This window comes from Diabrotica undecimpunctata, chromosome 4, assembly GCF_040954645.1.
Source record: "Diabrotica undecimpunctata isolate CICGRU chromosome 4, icDiaUnde3, whole genome shotgun sequence".
NCBI classification, from domain to species: Eukaryota; Metazoa; Arthropoda; class Insecta; order Coleoptera; family Chrysomelidae; genus Diabrotica; species Diabrotica undecimpunctata.
In genome coordinates, this window is record NC_092806.1 from 29,117,332 (window position 1) to 29,136,550 (window position 19,219).

General features: G+C 34.8%; 1 protein-coding gene across 6 annotated transcripts in view; it reads left to right on the forward strand.

Annotated features, from left to right (window-relative positions):
* The window catches only part of trio (trio Rho guanine nucleotide exchange factor), a 668,772-nt gene that overhangs the window by 336,960 nt on the left and 312,593 nt on the right, over positions 1-19,219 (forward strand). For all 6 annotated transcript variants that reach the window (XM_072529242.1, XM_072529243.1, XM_072529237.1 and 3 more), the window contains one exon: positions 1,924-2,197. In XM_072529242.1, coding sequence (XP_072385343.1) covers positions 1,924-2,197 — 274 coding nt within the window. The remainder of the gene's footprint in view (positions 1-1,923; positions 2,198-19,219) is intronic.

The following is a 19,219-nucleotide window of genomic DNA, read 5'->3' on the forward strand; positions in this document are numbered from 1 at the left end:
GTCCAAGAAATCAGCATTTGGGAATTTAGTAAACTATGCCCTAATTCCAAAACAGTATCGAAATTTTCGAATAGTTATGAAATATATTTATTAGTTACTACCAACATATCTCGTCACTTATTAAATAACGGCTTATTTGACTGGATTAGAGAATGGGACCATCAAAGGACGACGATAACTTTCCACAACTTCGCCGAAAATCATTAATAACGCGACCAGTGAGTGGAAATATTTAATTCGTTCTCGATTGGGCTCGTAGTCCGTTCATTACCGGTGCTCTATATTTGTTGAGTGAGTGCTCTGTTCCGCTCGGGTCCCCTATATCTATATTGACAGCGACGATGAAAAGGTCTCATACAATGGAATCTGTTTGTGCACACACCTACTGTTGCTTTCCAAGGATTTGAATACAAATTTTGACAAATTTGAATAGGCGTTCTGTTAACTGCTGATTGCTTGACCTATTGTTCCTAAGAACATGAGTGGACAAAATTGATAATAACAAATATTTAAAACTGATATAGTTCTGTAGGTTTATAATGCTCGACATAGCCAAATATATAAAAAACGGCAACACAGTTACATCGAAGTATATTTTAACTTAAATGATGGTCATCTTGAAAAGAAGGCATTTGTTGAATAACCATTCAGTATCTTTGCAAATATTTTCTGAAGAATATCTGGTTTAGTTACAACGAAAATAATCTATAGCTGGTGTTGAAATTTTCAAAGCCAATGAATAAAATGTATATCTCTTAAGTTCACACAATTTCCTTATTATTTAGTCCTTAATGATATCGAATAGAAATCGGTTCAATGCGTACAGCAGCATCTTATAATTAAAAAGGGAACTTTACTGTGAGCCGCAGAGTGCATGCTAAGCTATAGTCACAAAATGTATTATTCGTGAACATCATTCAAATAAAGGCATTACACAAGTTAGACGCAGGAGTTTATTGTATAAACAGCTAAAAATGTCTCAATACAGTCCATTAAACATTGAATAATAAACCATTGAATAATAAATACTAATAGCCGACAGCTGGAAAGAACTGAAGACGATGATCGATGAGCTTCATACGGAATCCATAAAAAAAGGACTGAAAATGAATCTGAGTAAAACTAAGCTAATGTCGAATAAAGATGATCAACCGACGATAACCATCCAAGGAACAAAAGTGGAACATGTAGAAGAATACATATATTTGGGTCAGAATATCAAGGTAAACAAAGAAAACCAAACTACCGAAATAAGCAGACGAGTAAGAATGGGATGGGCCGCATTTGGAAAACTCTCATACATACTGAAAGACAAAAAGATACCCCAAAACCTTCGAACCAAAGTGTTCGATTCTTGTATCCTTCCCGTTCTCACTTACGGAGCTCAAACCTGGACATTCACAAAAAAGAACATGGACAAGATTCGAAAAACTCAGCGAGCCATGGAACGACAGATGCTTGGTATCTCACTAATAGATCGGCAAACGAACGAAGCAATCCGGAACAAAACAAAAATAAAGAACGCCGCGAAACAAGCAGCTAAATTAAAATGGAAATGGGCTGGACACAACGAACGTCTCGAAGATGGTAGATGGAACAAAGAAGTCGGAAACTGGCGACCGTACGATGCGAAGAGACCAAGAGGAAGACCTCAAATGCGCTGGAGCGACGATATCAAAAGAGTCGCAGGACCAATGTGGAAACGCCTAGCACACAACAGGGACGAATGGCGAGAAATGGGAGAGGCCTTTATTCGACAATTCGGATAGAAAAAGGGCTAAAAAAAAATAATAAAGCGAACAAATTCAGTCATTAACAGTTGGTTATATTAAATCTTAATCTGTAATCAAAATCTTATGTATGTGCTCCATTAATATATCTAGTGTATTTTTTGAAAATTTCTAATTTTCCCGTTTGTTTCAGGCTGGCGTTTTAGAAATGACTTGGGTTATGAGCGACTTCACCGCTACCAATCCTCTCGAGCTCAGCGTAACCAAAGGACAGCAAGTTGAGGTAGTAGAGGTGTGCGCTTCAAAGCCTGACTTTTGCTTGGTTCGTATGCCGACCAGAGGTACCACCGACCACGAATCGGGCGTGGTGCCAGAAGGTTTGGTACCGCTTGCAGTTTTGAAACAACCGCCGCCGCACAGGGGTTCCCCGTCCAGACGAATCAATCCTCCCACGGAACAGGAAATTGGTAAGCAGATATAATAAAACTTGATTTGGTATTTAGTAAAGAAATTATGGAAAAAATTATCCAATTGTGATGAAATGTGATGTGAATTTTTTTTTTAATTGTGAAGCTTTGAAAATCAATTGTCAATAATGGAGCGTTTTTAAATAATAGTGATGTAAATAATAGATGGATAGAAAGCAACTTATAGCGAAATGTCTTTTATTGCTTTTTCTCGTTTTACTTGTAAATTAAATATTTGCCTTTTAAAGCACGTGATCTGAGATTTATTTATTAAGAGTGGTTTCAACTTCAACATCCTATCTCGTGATGTATTGCTACAAAGTATGTAATAATGTTACTTGATCTGCACTTGCTTTATGTCCACTTGCAGTTTTTTCATTAGTTGCGAAGTAAGTACGGTTAGGCATTTTTTCCAATACAATAGTCCCGTTCCCGTTTCATCAGCGTTAAATACTTGATCGCACAATAGTCCCCTTCTTCTTCTTATAGTGCCGTGCACCTATAGTGCGTTGGCGAATTATCTTAAGGCCAGACGTCTGTCTTTTGCGGCATGCAAAATATCGCCAGTGTTATTTATGCCTGTCCAGTTCTTTATGTTCCGTAACCACGACATTTGTTTGCGACCTACTCCTCTCTTGCCTTCAATCTTTTTCTGCGTATTGCGTATTTTTTTACTCTCAGAATATGGCCGAGGTATCCAATTTTTCGTGCCTTGATCAAATTGAGTAGTTCTCTCTCAGAATTTGCCTTTCTTAAGACTTCCTCGTTTCTCACCCTATCTGTCCATGATATGCGGAATATTCTTCGCAACGTCCACATTTCGAAGGTCTCCAACTTATTAATGGAAGATACTCTTAACGTCCATGTTTCCATGCCGTATAACAATATGGACCATAAATAGCATTTAACCATCCTGTAGCGGAGATTGAAGGAAAGATTGCGGTTACATAGTAGCGGTTTAAATTTGATAAAAGCTTGTCTTGCTTGTTCGGTACGGCATTGTATTTCTTGTTGAGGATCCCATTGGTCTTTCATCATCATTCCCAAGTATTTAAATGTTTTCACTTGATCGATTGGAGCATTATCCACTTGCAGTTGTATTCTTAAGAGTGCGTTTTTTCTTATTGCCATGCATTTAGTTTTTCCAGCATTTATCTTCAAGCCATATATTTTTTCTACGGTGTTTATTTTATTTAACATCACTATACTGCATGATACTGCATATCATGTTCGTTGTCTGTTATGGTCGCTGTGTAGTTGGCGTAACGAATGTTATTTATAGGGAACCCGTTTACCTTTATTTCACACTCAGAGCCTTCCAGTGCCTCTGCAAAAATGTTCTCCACATAGAGATTGAAGAGCATAGGAAAAATACACCCCTCTTCAAATTTCAAATTCTTCTGTGTTAGTTGAATTGTTCAGTCTCACTCGTGCTCTTTGATTCCAATAGAGATTCTGGATAACTCTTTCTCTTTATCTTTCTCTTCAATGTTAGCGTTATGTAGCATTTTTATCATTGCGTCATGTTTTACGGTGTCAAACGCTTTTTCATAATCGAGGAATGTTATGACTATATCCTTTCGTTAATCCGTACAGTTTTGTACAAGTGTATTTAAGCAGAAAGCTGCTTCACTGTACCCAGTCCGGTACCCAGTCCGCTCTTGAAATCAAATTGTGTCTCACCGCTTAGATCTTCCAGCTTTCTGAACATTCTTGTGTGAAGGATGCGAAGAAACACCTTAAGCAAATGGCTCATTAAACTTATCAGTCTGTGGTCTTTACATTTTTCGATTGTGATGTTTGTGATTTAGGGATCATTATAAAGGTTGAATAAAGCCAATCCGTTGGAATGTGGCCGGTGTTATATATGGCATTGAAAATTGTTACCAGCATGTCGATGTTATCATCTTCCAATAGTTTTATGGCTTCCGTAGTAATTCCATCCGGTCCAAGGGCCTTGCCTAGTTTTGCTACTTTTATAGCTTACTCCACCTCGGCGCGAATAATAGGAGGGCCGGATAAATTTTCCGTGGGTAAGTTAGTAGTTGGCAGATTCGGTCTATTATCCGCAAAGAGGGACGAAGCATAGTTTGCCCAGATTTTAGCTAACTCTTCCTGGGTATGAACGTAGTTTTCTTGATCATTCTTCAGGCGAGTCTCATGGTGTTTCTTGTAAATACTCGAAATTTCTTTGACCTTTTTATGTAGTCCAAAACGGTCTCCCTTTCCTTGTAGTGATTCCAATTCTTTACAACGTTCTTTCATCCAGCTTTCCCTTGCGTTTTTAATTCTTGCCCTTATCGTACGTTGGATTTCCTTGTATTACTGTTGATTCTGATGTATTTTGTACTGTCTGCGTTGCTCCATTAGATCAAGTATCTCTTCCGTCATCCACTCGTTTTTGTGATTTCTTTTTATTTTACTTGCGACTACTTCGTCAGCCTCGTCTATAGCTATTTTTATTTTCTCACAGGTTTCCTCTATGCAATTTCCTTATATATTTCTCAAGTTCTCATTGATGTGCTTACTGTATGTAGATCTAAGCTCTTCATCTCTCATTAATACTAATATTTTTTTATTAGATGGCTTTTTAACCTTTGCCAATCGAAGCCTTACATTCGCGATTAAGGGGTTGTGGTCAGACGAAATGTCCGCACAGGGTAAGCAGCCACTCTTTTTATATAGTTGCGGAATGTAATGTAATATTCATAAGTATTTAAAACTGCCAATATACATACTCACTTTACGAAGATAAAAATAAAAAACCAATAACTCGGATTATGTTTTAAATTTTCATTTTATTTTAAAATTTATGTTTTTTGCGTATATTACATATATTTAATAAGATTAACGTGAGGTTTTTAAATATTTCAAAAATAAAAAAGGAAATTCATAATTGGGATTCGAACTCACAACCACCAGCGTATGAACCACACACATATAGGATTTGCCAATTAGACATGACACTAACGGATTTCAAAATTGATAGTTCTCGGTGAAACAGTGATTATTTTGAAATACAAAAGCCTAAAATAAAAACGTTTAATTTTAAATAATACAAAACATATCACATAAATAATCATATTAATACATAATATATTATATATATATATATATATATATATATATATATATATATATATATATATATATATATATTATAAAAAATGTGCACTCGTAAGTGAAAGGGATATTTTCGGTCAATTTGGAGATTAAAAAAGAAAAGAGTTGTGCTACTTTATCTTTTTATTGAATACGTTTCGCCCACTGTTCAATGGGCATCATCAGTTCATCTAAAAGAATGGTATTAGCGATACATCTAATATAAAAAACAATTAAGTAAACGATCTTACCTTTAAAAGATCTGTAGCATTAAGATATTAGTATGGTGAAGACACATCAAAAATTAATTTACTAAATAAAACAGCAAAAACACAGAATGCCGGAAGATTCCCAATTTAAGTAATTTTATATTAATTAGTTTTATAATTTAACTTTTAAAAACATTGATGGATTCTAAAATCTATCAAAAAAATTTAATTGTCAATTTTGAAATGTTATATTAACAACGGCAAGGCTAGGGATCTTGACTGTCATGATCATATCATGCAAAATAAAGTATTTGAAAGTTCGAATGTCAGAACTGACAATCAGATGGTGAGATTGAAGGAAAAGTTTTTTTTAGATATATATATATATATATATATATATATATATATATATTTATATATATATATATATATATATATATATATATATATATATATATATATATATATATATATATATACAGATTGAACCAATTTAAAACGGAACATACAATTTAATATATGTCTGTTTGAACTGCATTTGAAATAGTGGACCAATATAAAACTTGGACAAAAATAAATACATACCCGGTGATAGACATTGTATAAAATATCGTTCAACTATCTGTCTCCTTTAAAGGAAAGAGGAGTTTGCCTAATAGTCGGAGAGATAGAGCCGAAATTTTGAACTGATCAGTAATATGACATTTCTCTATTGGAATATATTCATTGTATCTGGGTTAAGACTTTGCCTTACAGGCGGACGTCCCTCGTGGTACAGGAGGTGGCTATACAGGGATGAAGTTGAAATTTTTTTCGGAAAAATTAACGATCGATAATATGGCTGAAAATTTGCCCAGAGTAAGATCTTGGTATAACTAGACGAAATCCCAAAGGGCGGGCGCGAGAGTGGATACATAAGGGGTGGCGGACAGGGGTGAAGTTGCAATTTTTTGGGGAAAAATTAACGATAAGTAATATGTCCGCCATTTTCATGGCTTATTATTTAGCCCCTAAAAACTCTAAATCCAAAAGGGCGGACAGCTGGGTTGGTACAGAGAGCCACAAAACGGGGTCAAATGTACCACTTGCCTGCGCATTTTAGGTCTCGGTAATAATTTTCAAACTGATTTTATTATGATATTTTTATACCGATTGATTTGAAAATTTGTATGCTCACTGCTGTTACTATTCTGAGAAGCGTCAAGTAGAGTTTTCCTCAAAATTTTCCAAAAAAATTTCCGTAAATGAAAATTTTCGTAATTTTTTGAGGTAAAATCTAATTTGTAGAATCCTTTCAATTTTCTGTAAGTTATACCATGATTTTTTTCCAAAAATTTTCAAACGATTTTTCCGATAAGAAAAAAAAAATTTAGAAAAACTTCGTCATTTTTCTCACTCTCATTGATGTTATCACACTCATAATCTTCGTCACTTTTACTTTCAATAATATCACATTCATTATCTGCTTCATTTTCAATCACTACTTCTCGAACTGATTCTGGCATCTGAGGTCCACTAAACCATTTGAATTTATATGTTTCATCTTCAAACTCCCAACCATGTTCTTCAACAATCAATTCTGTTGGTACTTTTTTATGAGCATTTGTCCAAATATTTGAAATATAATGAGCTCGCAGTAGATGTTGGTGTAATTCATCTTGACATGGTGGTAAGCTTGAAGCATCGAAATTTTTTAGTTTTTTTTTTAAGGCTCGTTCACATCATGCAACTTATACTGCCGGTTAAATAGTAAAAATCTGACATCGTTTACTTTTCTTTTTGGAATTGTTCTCGTCAGTCCTGTTCCATATAAGTGACTAAGGTTTCAAAAACTTCATTACAATCGAAGTCAGTCAAATCGAAGTTGAATAAAAGCATCTTGATACTTATTACATTTAGCGCATGCGTCTAGAATTACTGATCTAAATGAACGCGCATCATTATTATTTTAATATTTTAAAATAATAATGATGCAAAATTAATGTCCAAACAGAATTTGTAAAATTATAATTAACTAATGAAAAAAAATTCAATCAACTTGAAAGTTAAAAAAAAATCGGTTGCCTGTAAAGTCGGTTTTACGGGCGAAGATTTTACGTGACAACGTCTTTTTCTCGGTAGAATATTTATTGATAAGAATATTATTAAATTGCACAATAGGAACAAGGAATTGAATGAAAATAAGAATTGCACAAATTTTAACTATAGAAATATATTTTGTTTACTAAAACATTGTACATGTAAACTTAAACTTAACTAATTTCTATTTGAGTGATTTTGTTGAGGATAGGACGATGATAGGAGAAATATGAAATGAAAGGAAGTGTTTCTGCTGTAATGTGTCTTGAACGCCAAGAACGCTCGAGAAAGACAGAGACACAAGCACGGAAGCACGCACCGATTCAACGCGCCTAATTCTCTAGTGCTGCGCGCGCAGCGGACCGATCATGTTTGAGTGGGAGAGAGACGCAAGGCATTCGCCGGTCCGGCGGGCCTCTCTCTCGTTCGGTGACTCACTGTAACAGACGTGAGCGGGCGTTACACTTTTTCATGAATGACTCCGAGCCACAACCTAATTTAAGACGTTGTCACGTCAAAAAAATATTGAAAATATCTACAAAGTAAATTTCAAAACTTAAAAAATTGATACAGTAAAACCTCCCTTGACCGAAACCTTTTTAACCGAACCATCGTTTAACCGAAACGGCTAACATTTTCAATAATTTCGTCAATAATAAGTAAATTTTTATCGTAAAACGTAACAATTCCATTAATTTCCCTCACCGATTGCTGCCTATGTGTGTTAAGAAATCAAAAAAACCAAGAGCTCTAAAAGATATTTCCGAAAAAGCACTTCCAGTTTTTTATAGAAGCCAAAAATGCTCATGGATGTCGACCACTTTATTTTCAGAATGGTTCGAAAACGAATTCGTCCCAAGTGTAAAATCCTTTTTTAAATCAAAAAACCTTCCCGTTAACGAATTGTTGCTTGTTGACAATGCGCCAACTCACCCCCAAAATATACAAAATAGTGACATTTGTCAGATTTTTGCCACCGAATGTCACGAGCTTAATTCAGCCGTTAGACCAGGGAGTAATAGAGACATTCAAGAGACATTATAGTATTTTTAATACCAATACTTTGACCAAGAATTCTGAAAAACACAATGTTATTTTTAACCGAAATTCTTGTTATCCGAAACGGCCTCCCCCCCAATTATTTCAGTTAACAGAGGTTTTACTGTAATTCCACTATTAAATTGATTTTTATTAATAATTATTTATAAAATGTTAAAGGAATTCTACAATTTGAATTTTACCTATTGATAAATAGAAATAATATATTTTGTATTTGATTATTAATGTAATAATAAATCAAATTTTTCTTATATCTGAACAATCATTATTTATGCAATGTAAATTTAAAAACCTTTTTATTGTAATAAAAAATAAGTAAAATTACTATTTGTTATACCAAAAATATTTAATAGTTAACATTATAAATTCGGCCCTATCTCTTGGACTATAAGGAAGCGATAAGTGGATTGACAGCATAATAACTGCTTTTTAAGTCTAGTTTTTCAGTGATTCTAGGCAACCTATTTGGGTGGAGTTTTGACTTGTTCTTGAATGAGTTCCGAATCCAGTAGCCCGCTGAAGTATTGGATTTTTATAATATAATTATTTGACAACCTTTTGTTGGCCAACCACCTAGAGCGGAGTTGAGCCGAAATACATTGATTTCGTATGTTCCGTTTTAAATTCGTTCAATCTGTATATACAATATTGTATATATAATATATATTATACAAAAGGAACATTTTTATTCTCGAGAGAGGAAGAGAGAGAAAATATATCTTCTGTCTCTTACTCATTATCTTACATATGTAATGGTTTCACAGATTCACTCTCATGCAAATTTCCAACGCCGACCGTGCGTATAGAAGCATAACTTCAATAATCCGCATAAAAAGAGAGCTTACTGCACTTTTTGACTTTTTTATAGCGGCTATGTTAAAAATAACAAAAGTTTATTTATAATATTTGCCAAAACTTTATATATTTGCAACTGCTTACATTCCTTATTACGTATTACTCCCACACTTACTACAAGTGGTTTAAGTTTTGGCTAATATTCCGCAGTATCGCGTAACTTGACGTTACCCCCATTAACTTTAAATTCACTTGTTAATTCCATTACCTTTATACATCAAACTTCTGACGTCTTACTCAAAACTTCAACGAAACTCAAATTATTAAACGAATTCGAAGTGGTGGTATTTAGTTCGTTCAGAGGTAAACTAAAATTAGGCAATCAACAGTTTAAGAATTGTCACGCTGTTGAAGTTTTTCAAGACTCCGGCGAAGCGTCATCGACTTTTTTTCAGGCGAGGGTTCGCTTTTGAAATGTAAATGAAACACTTTGCAGTTTGAATAGGTTATTAAAAAACGTAAACGCTTTATTTAGGAAGCATAAAAGAATGCGTTGATTTGAATTTTAATGGTGATTTATCTTGTTTTCGAATCAGTTTAGTGTATTAGTCGAAGGATTTTGTAAAGAACGCCAGACTGTGAAGAAACAGGTTAATTTAGTGAAAATTGCAAATACATTTTTACATATACAAGATTTAATCATAATCTAAAAAAGTGCAATACATTTTTAATAAACAATGATTTATTTATCCCGCGGTAAACACTAAAAACACGATATATTATACATAAAGATAAATTAATACAGTCGAATACTATTAATTTATTCTCTGAAGTACGGGCCATTACTTTGTTTACATATTTGTATACTAACCTGTAGAACGTTATTCCTGAAGATTTTTTATGAACATTGCTTCTGCTACTGCAACTGCGTTGAGAACAAGAAACCATTATTATGCACTATCACAATATATTATTACAGTTTCTATAAAAGTATTATAAAACTAAAAATATTCGAAAAACATCAAACGTAAACAAACATATACGATCTGTCAAAAGTGTCAAAACAATCTTAACAATATGGCCGAAGTGAGGTCGGTTTTAGTCACGTGATGCCCTCTCCATAGATTCTAACTCGATGGTATAGCTTCATTGAGCTTTATTCTAATTTTACTTAATATACTTTCGTTTTTTGTTCTAAATGATTTTTGACTCCTGCCTCAGAGTATTTGCCAAACTAAAAATTTATAATCTGTAGCTCTGGTTTAGAATCTTCTGTCTTGACTTTGCCTTGTGTTATATTCTCCAGTTTGTTTGCAACATTACAATGTATTGTCACTTTTGGTTAACAAATACGTTGCAACATTAATGTAAAATCGACTAATTTTGATCGTCGCTACATATTTAGCGATATGAGTTGATGCTAAAACAACCTTTATTGAAGAGAGCTATGAAGAGAGCTACACTATAGATACATTTTATGGTGAATGGAACTGCAGCTGTTTTCTAAATGTTAGACGAAATTACAATTAAATTACAGGACAGAACTGCAAAACAACAACTTTGTCAGATCTTTATGATTACAATTCATTGTTTCTGAATATAAAGATTGTACAACCTTCATATAGCGATAATTTTCACATTAATATTAACTTATTATACTCAATACTTGCAAACTTCGAAGAATCTGTGGCAATATATACCGATGCTTCCAAGTACAAGGATGGTGTGGGATGTGCTTTTTATATTACCTCCAAATATATTAATTATTCCTACAAACTGGATAACATATTTTTTATATTTAGTGCTGAAGCAATTGCAATCTACGAAGTTTTGACATTTTCAACACAGTCTACAATTGATTCTGCAATAATTATATCGGACTTCCTGTCTGTTTTAAATTCCTTGGTTTTGGCTAAGTATCGAAAAACATTAATTTTGTATGGGTTTACACACATGGGTGTCCACATATCGGACAGTCCAACTTGGACAGTCCATAGCAAAGCAGCTGACATATTGAGTAGATAGCTGCTCAAGAGTTTGCTGTGGAGCTCTGAGAACCTCATAATCTTGTTTGTATATAAATATAGATAAAAAGGAGATAATACAAAAAAAGTATTTTAAATTATGTATACCGTTTTTTGAACATACTGATGATATTGAAAAGAAACTTTGATCTTTCGGATACATAATTAGAAAATTTAGGATTAGAGAGCAAAGACAATATAATTCTTCTTCTTCTTCTTTTTGTGTAGACATGACTCTGTCTGTTTTTCAATGTGCCTCCAGTAAGTTGTTCCATCGTTTTCGTGGTCTTCCCACTGAATGTCTTCCTATTGGGGAACCGGCTCCCTCCGTCTTTACTACTATATTTGTTGTCATTCGGCTTATATGATTATTCCATTCTATTCTTCTATTTCTTACCCAGTGCTTGATGTTCTCAACCTAGCATCTACGTAGTATATCTGTATTTCTAGCTGTGTCCCATAGTATCTTACCATCATTTTTGACGTGACAACGTCTTAAATTAGGTTGTGGCTCGGAGTCACTCATGAAAAAGTATAACGCCCGCTCACGTCTGTTACGATGAGTCACCGAACGAGAGAGAGGCCCGCCGGACCGGCGAATGCCTTGCGTCTCTCTCCCACTCAAACATGATCGGTCCGCTGCGCGCGCAGCACTAGAGAATTAGGCGCGTTGAATCGGTGCGTGCTTGTGTCTCTGTCTTTCTCGAGCGTTCTTGGCGTTGGAAAACCGAGAAAGCGTCATAATACAAGTTCACACGTGTGGTTTACATGTACAATGTTTTAGTAAACAAAATATATTTCTATAGTTAAAATTTGTGCAATTCTTATTTTCATTCAATTCCTTGTTCCTATTGTGCAATTTAATAATATTCATATCAATAAATATTCTACCGAGAAAAAGACGTTGTCACGTAAAATCTTCGCCCGTAAAACCGACTTTACAGGCAACCGATTTTTATTTGTATTTTTTTTGAGTGTTTTCATCTATGCTGTTTCTAACATCATTTTTGTCCTCTCTGTGTCAGGTCGTGTTTCTGTCACGTATGTCATTATTGATCTGATGACTGTTTTGTAAATTCTGCCTTTCATTTCTTTTCCCATATTTGTATTTCTCCATATTGTTTCATTCAATCAATCTACTGCTCTGTTTGCTCTATTCACTTAATGTTCCACTTCTGTTTCGACCTTTCCGTAGGTAGATACTGTGATGCCTAGATATTTAAACTCCATCACTTGTTCTATTATCTGAACTTCCAGCTCCAATTTAGGTCTTGTAACTTTGCTGTTTGCTGACATTATTTCTTGTTCAAAATAATCTATATTATATGAAAGCTTATCAGCATTCTACAGACTATTTATTTGTTTGGGCATAGCACAATCACAATACACAACAATAATATTTCATAAAATTTATATTATTATCTAATAATAACAAATGTTTTTGGTTATTTAATCAATATAATTTCAAAATTCCCAATATAATGGTAATTACATTTTTCTGATTATTATACAATGTTGACGCCTATGAAAGATCGAGCAGTTCCTTATAGGTTTCGTATTATTAGCTGTGTTAGGAAAATTTGAACTCTAAGGTTGACGTTCTGGAAATTTTAGATATAAGTGACGTCACTTTATATACATTGTGACGTGCAAGCATTTTATATGAAAAAATGCTATAGTATTGTAAAGCTTTCTGCCGTTTGTGAAAATTTGTTCAATCATTATTAGATTTTTTTAATTTTGGAAAATCCAATTCGGAAATCGCGAATATGTTGCAATTACCACGCTATAGTGTAAGAAATATAGCCAGAAGATACAAAACTACAGGTTCGGTCGTCACAAAACCTAGAAATGTACGAAAAAGTAAAAAAACCGAAGCAGATCGAAGGGTATTAAGACGCATTATAGTGAAAAATCGACGAGCAAATTATATGGAGTTAAGCGTTTTATGAAGTGACATTATTGGAAGACACGTTTCTAGATCAGCATGTCACCGAGGGGCCCACAAATTAGGATTTGGTACTTACAAAGTAAGTTTTACAGTTGAAAAAATTAGTACGAATTGTTTTTAATAAATTTAATTTTATTTTAGGCTAAGGAAAAGCCACTTTTGACATTACAACAAAAGAAAAATAGACTAAGATGGTCAAAAGAGCATAAAGATTGGACTCAGTCGCAATGGGATTCAATACAATGGAGTGATGAGTCCAGATTTGAAGTGTGTTGGACACAGTAGGAGTCGCGTCATTCGCAGGAAAAATTAAGCTTTCCATTTCCATCCCTACTGTCTGAAGAGAAAAGTCAAATTTTCTGCATCAGTCGTGATCTGGGGCATTATGTCGTCTAAAGGTGTGGGAAAGTTACGTTTTATCAATGGGATTGTAAACACGGACAAATTTTTGAATATTTTAGAAGAATCTCTTTTACCGATTATGGAACACCAAAATCAGCGGAAGATTTTGTCTTTCAACAGGACGACTCAGGTTGTCATACCTAAAAAAAGAGTTTAAAATGGATTGAAGACCATGGAATTCCACTTCTGGAATGAGTTTCTAACAGACCCGACTTGTCCCCGATAGAGACTTTGTGGCGCGAAATGAAAAAACTTTGAGAAAACGTCCTGCCACGTCTGTCAACGAATTGAAGGAAAAATTGCAATAAATATGGGATTCGTTTACATTAGAATTTTTGTTTTGAAATGAATAGTTTTCATTACGTTATAAAATTTTTCTATAATTAGGAAATTCAAAAATGTTCGATGCAAAAACTTTTAAAATTTACGCTGCGCTTTTATTTTTGTTCTCTAAAATTTAATTTTCTTATCAATCTAACGTTGGGCCAACTGATATGGGAAGGGACTTGTATGTGAGTTTAATTTGAACCAAGATTATATTCCAAAATTATGTTATTACTTTCTTTATTTAACATGAATTAAATACATGAGAAAAAATGTTTTAATTTTTTGTTTTTGTATTTTCACATCGACGGCGACGTTTGATATAAAACGTTAAAACATTTTTTTTTTCAAATGTAATATTCCTCGCAAAAAAACTAACAAGAAAGCAAGTTTTGTGATTCAAAGAAGAGTATTTTCGAAACGACCGATCTCTCATCCATCGAGTGTATTATTGGATCAAATACCCCGAACGAGAAAAAACCGCCTGTAGATATACATTATCTCCGCGCCTTCGTCGATGCTGGTGCGGCAGAAAGCGTCGACGACCGCCGATGTAGACTTGGGAAATTCGTTGTTGGAGGCGGCAACGGCAACTCCAACGAGCGAACGAGAACCACCGCTAGAGGCGAACACCCGATATTGCCACATATCGGGGTTTATCTATGAGAAAAGGGTAAACCGCTGGAAATACGCTTTGGAATTAACGTTACCTGGGCGGTGACACTATAGGCAGCTTTGGTTGTCTGACAATTTCCTAATATAGATTAGGTTTCGATCGGAATTTAATGTATTGGGGGGTAGGCACGGAATTGTTACATTGGCCAATTATTTCGATGTACACTTATTACCGTCTTCGGATGGATTCTAAAATGACCAGTTATTTAAATAATAGTTATAAGTATTTTTATATGTGTACTCCGATTTTTAAGTTTTTTCAAAGGCACTCTCTGGAACGTGTTTGTTATAATACTTTGTCCTGAAATTCTTGTAGAATCTGAGTAGTTTTCATCTTTCAGTTACATACATAATTATACATACTGTAAATTTGATTGACAGGTCGACAATTTAGTCGAACATTTAATTTCAATTTCACCTAAGGATATGACATTTAGGGCTTGACATTATCAAAACAAAGGTTGTTTGATGCTCTGTAAACATTTTGGCGCGGATTCATTTTTCGTACTGCTTTCGCTGCAGCATGTCTGTATATGTTAGTAAAGGCTTCCATAGTTAGTAAAATTAAATCTGTAACTCAGAATAATATTAGAAAACTTAATATGAAACATACTCTAATTTTCCGGATTGAACTATTCACTATTTACTGCAGTACTGGTGCTTATATACGGGGACGGTTTACTTTAACCATTGATGATGAAGTGGTTCACTGACGTGGTATTTGGTGAAGGTAACCATGCCATAAGGCATTTTCATGATGAAGGTAACCAAGCGCCATCATCTCTTTTATTGCAACAATCTATATTCCCATTCCTATGTAGTTGGATTGTCCTAATTTTTAATTAGTCTTGGAAATAATTTTTATATAGTAAACTGATAGATGGAAATTCTCTTCATTAACCTTCGCTTGTGAGTCTTAGAAGTTTATCATTGCTATTATATAGCCCATCTACGGCGTTTAAATCTACGTGTGTCCATTTTATTGCGATCCATTATTTCCGCAACGTACGGAGTTGAATACCGAACAAAGGTCATTCTTCTTCTTCTTCTGGTTCCTATCCGTTTCGGATGTTGGAAATCATATTGACAATCATGACCTTGCTCGCTGCGGCTCGAAACAGCTCCGTTGAAGTTTTCTTAAACCATGTTCTTAAATTCCGCAGCCATGATATTGTCCTTCTACCGGGTCCTCGCTTACCTTTGACTTTACCTTGCAATATAAACTGCAGCAGGGAGTAACAGTGCTGATTTCTCATAACGTGTCCCAGATATTGCAATTTTATGCGTTTGATCGTAAACACAATCTCTGGTTCCTTCTTCATTTTTTCTAGAACTTCCCTGTTCGTGATCCTTGCTGTCCATGATATTCTCAGCATTCTTCTATAAAGCCAAATCTCAAATGCTTCAAGTTTTTTAATAGTGGTGTCTGTAAGCGTCCATGCCTCCGCCCCGTACAACAACACAGAGAAAACATAGCATCTCAAATGTCTCATTTTTGTATCTAGGGATATGTTGTGACTTTTGAAGATGGCGCTCATTTTGTTAAAGACCGTTCTTGCCTTTCCTATGCGGCACTTTATTTCCTGTATATTGCTCCACTGTTCGTTTATAATAGTTCCCAGGTCGCAATACTGTTTTACTCGCTCTATCTGCGTCCCATTATTGTATAGATGAGCCCCATTTATATTCTCCTTGCTGATAATCATTTGTTTCGTTTTGTGGGTATTAATGTTTAGTCCGTACTGTTGAGTGTACTCGTTTATTCTGTCCATTAGCCTCTGAAGTCCCTCTAAACTATCTGCTATCACCATGGTGTCGTCGGCATATCTAACATTGTTTACTCTTTCACCATTTAGAAGGATGCCTTCGTCTATTCCGTAAAGAGCCTCGTTAAAAATTTTCTCTGAGTACATATTAAATATCAACGGCGATAGAATACATCCCTGTCTAACTGCACGTAGTATTTTTATGTGATCTGTTTCTTCTCCGTTAATTTTCATGTATGCGGTCTGATTCCAGTAGAGTTCTGAAATTATTCTGAGGTCTTTGTCATCCAGGTCTGCTTCTTTTAAAATGTTTATCATCTTTTGATGTTGAACTCTGTCAAATGCCTTTTCATAGTCGATCAAGCACGCGTATACGTCGCAGTTAACGTCCGTGCATCTTTGAATCAGTACCTGTACTCCGAAAAGTGCCTCTCTGGTACCCACTGCGTTAATGAAGCCGAACTGTCTGTCCGATATTTGTTCCTCGCACTTCTTATAAATTCTTCCATGGATGACTCTAAGAAACAGTTTCAACATGTGGCTCATTAGGCTGATTGTTCGATATTCTTCGCACTTTTTAGCCCCCTGTTTTATAGGTATCGCTATAAATTCTGATTCTAGCCATTTGTCAGGGATGATTCCTGTATTCCACAGGTCATTAATGTGGCGTAAAGTTCCATTGCTTTTCATAGGTTGTTATCTATTGGGTAGGCAGCATCGACCTCTTCTTTTTCACATTTATCAATCTCCGTGACTTCCTTTTCTATTCGGACTTTTAGGCACATGTGGATTTCACTAGTAGACTAATTCTTAATTGTAGCTTTTTTTGTCGTCCCACTAATCAGTGTAAGAATTCTGATTTCTGAAACATCAATCAATAAAATAATAAAGACAGCACACAGATGATTACTTTACAATTATAATCTTTGTAGATTAAACACGTTTTCCCTATCAGAGTTTGTTACCGTGTATGCCTATATTCAGGTAATAATGTCCTAAATAAACTATCCACCTAAACGTTGATTGCAAGAGACTTATTCTTCTTGTTTCACAACCGTTATCGATAGCTGGATATCATGTTGGCTACCATATTACCTATTCTGACTATTGACAGCAGCTCAAAATAATGATGTGGTCGATTTTCCGCCAATCCTCCTGGTCCAAGGCATGCTCCTCTTCCAAACCGCCCGATTCCATCGCTCTTCTAATTCCTTCATTCCATGAGCGTCGAGGTCTACCTCTTTTTCTTCTTCCAGGGGGCTTCCATCTGTGAAGTTTTTGGGGCCAACGTTCGTCAGGCATTGTCAATAGGTGTCCAAACCATTTTAAACCTCTTCTTTCTATTCTGTCAATGACCGTTTCTGTAGCATTCATGTTATTTCTTATAGATTCGTTGGTCTTCCTTTCCAGCCTTGATTTTCTAGCACTTCTTCTCAAATAATCCATTTCAACTGCTAACAATCTTCTCTTCAAGTCTGCATTAATTGTCAATACTTCAGAGCCATAACAAATAACTGATTCAACCATGGTTTGCCCTATTCTTTTTTTGTTACTTTTGGAAATGTTGCGATCCCACTATAAGGAGTTCAGGCATCCTACAATTTTACGTCCCTGATTAATTCGGTGTTTAATTTCAGTTTCTCCCAAGCCGTTCTTATCAATGAGTGCACCTAAATATTTAAATTTTTCCACTTGTTTGATTTCCACGTCCTCGTCTATCAACACTTCAAACTTTGCATCTGAATTGGTAACTATATATTCTGTTTTCTTTATGCTGACGTGTAATCCACATTTTATATATTATTAACACACTTCCTGCCTCAATATATAAATTAAACAGTAAGGATGACATACTGCATCCTTGTCCTAGTCCTTTAGTTACTTTTATTGGCTCTGATAGTCTATTTCCGATTTTTAGGTAAGTAGTGTTATCCCTGTATACTTCTGTGATTATTCCTAAAGGGTATTGACTAATGCCGAGTTGTTGTAAAGCTTGCTACAATTTGAGTCTTGGAACTGTATCATACGCCTTTTCTAGGTCGATGAAGGCTAATAATGTACTTCGGTACCAACCGCTGTTCTTTTTTCTATTAATTGTTGGAGTATAACCAAGTTATCAGTGCAAGATCTACCAGGCGTAAATCTACTTTGGTCTTCGCTAATTAGATGTCCTACATCATCTTGTATTTTTCCATTTATTATCTTTCCAAACAATCTCCCGAAAGTAGGTAGGACAGGTAGGTATGTATATAAAAATACTCTGCGTAATAAAAATTACTAGGATCCAATCTTATACCGACCAAGAAAGTTTAGTTTTTTCCCACATAATCCTAATCCTTTTGTTTTGCTGTTAACAGTAAATTTTGATTTACCTACAAGAAAATATAATTTTTAAAACTATAATATTATGTGTACACTTTTAAATTGTAATTAAATCTTATAAAACGTTAACCCAGATTTATGTATCTACTTGCGACAGCATCCCCTTAACAAATTTAATCCAGTTTCATGATTTCATTCAGTTGTAACTCGCCTTAGAGTATTTCTTCGAGCTTTTTTGCAAACTCTTACTAATATTCCCCTATTTCTATAATAAACTAGACCAGTTTTTGACGACCCGGGCTTTTTTCTTTTTA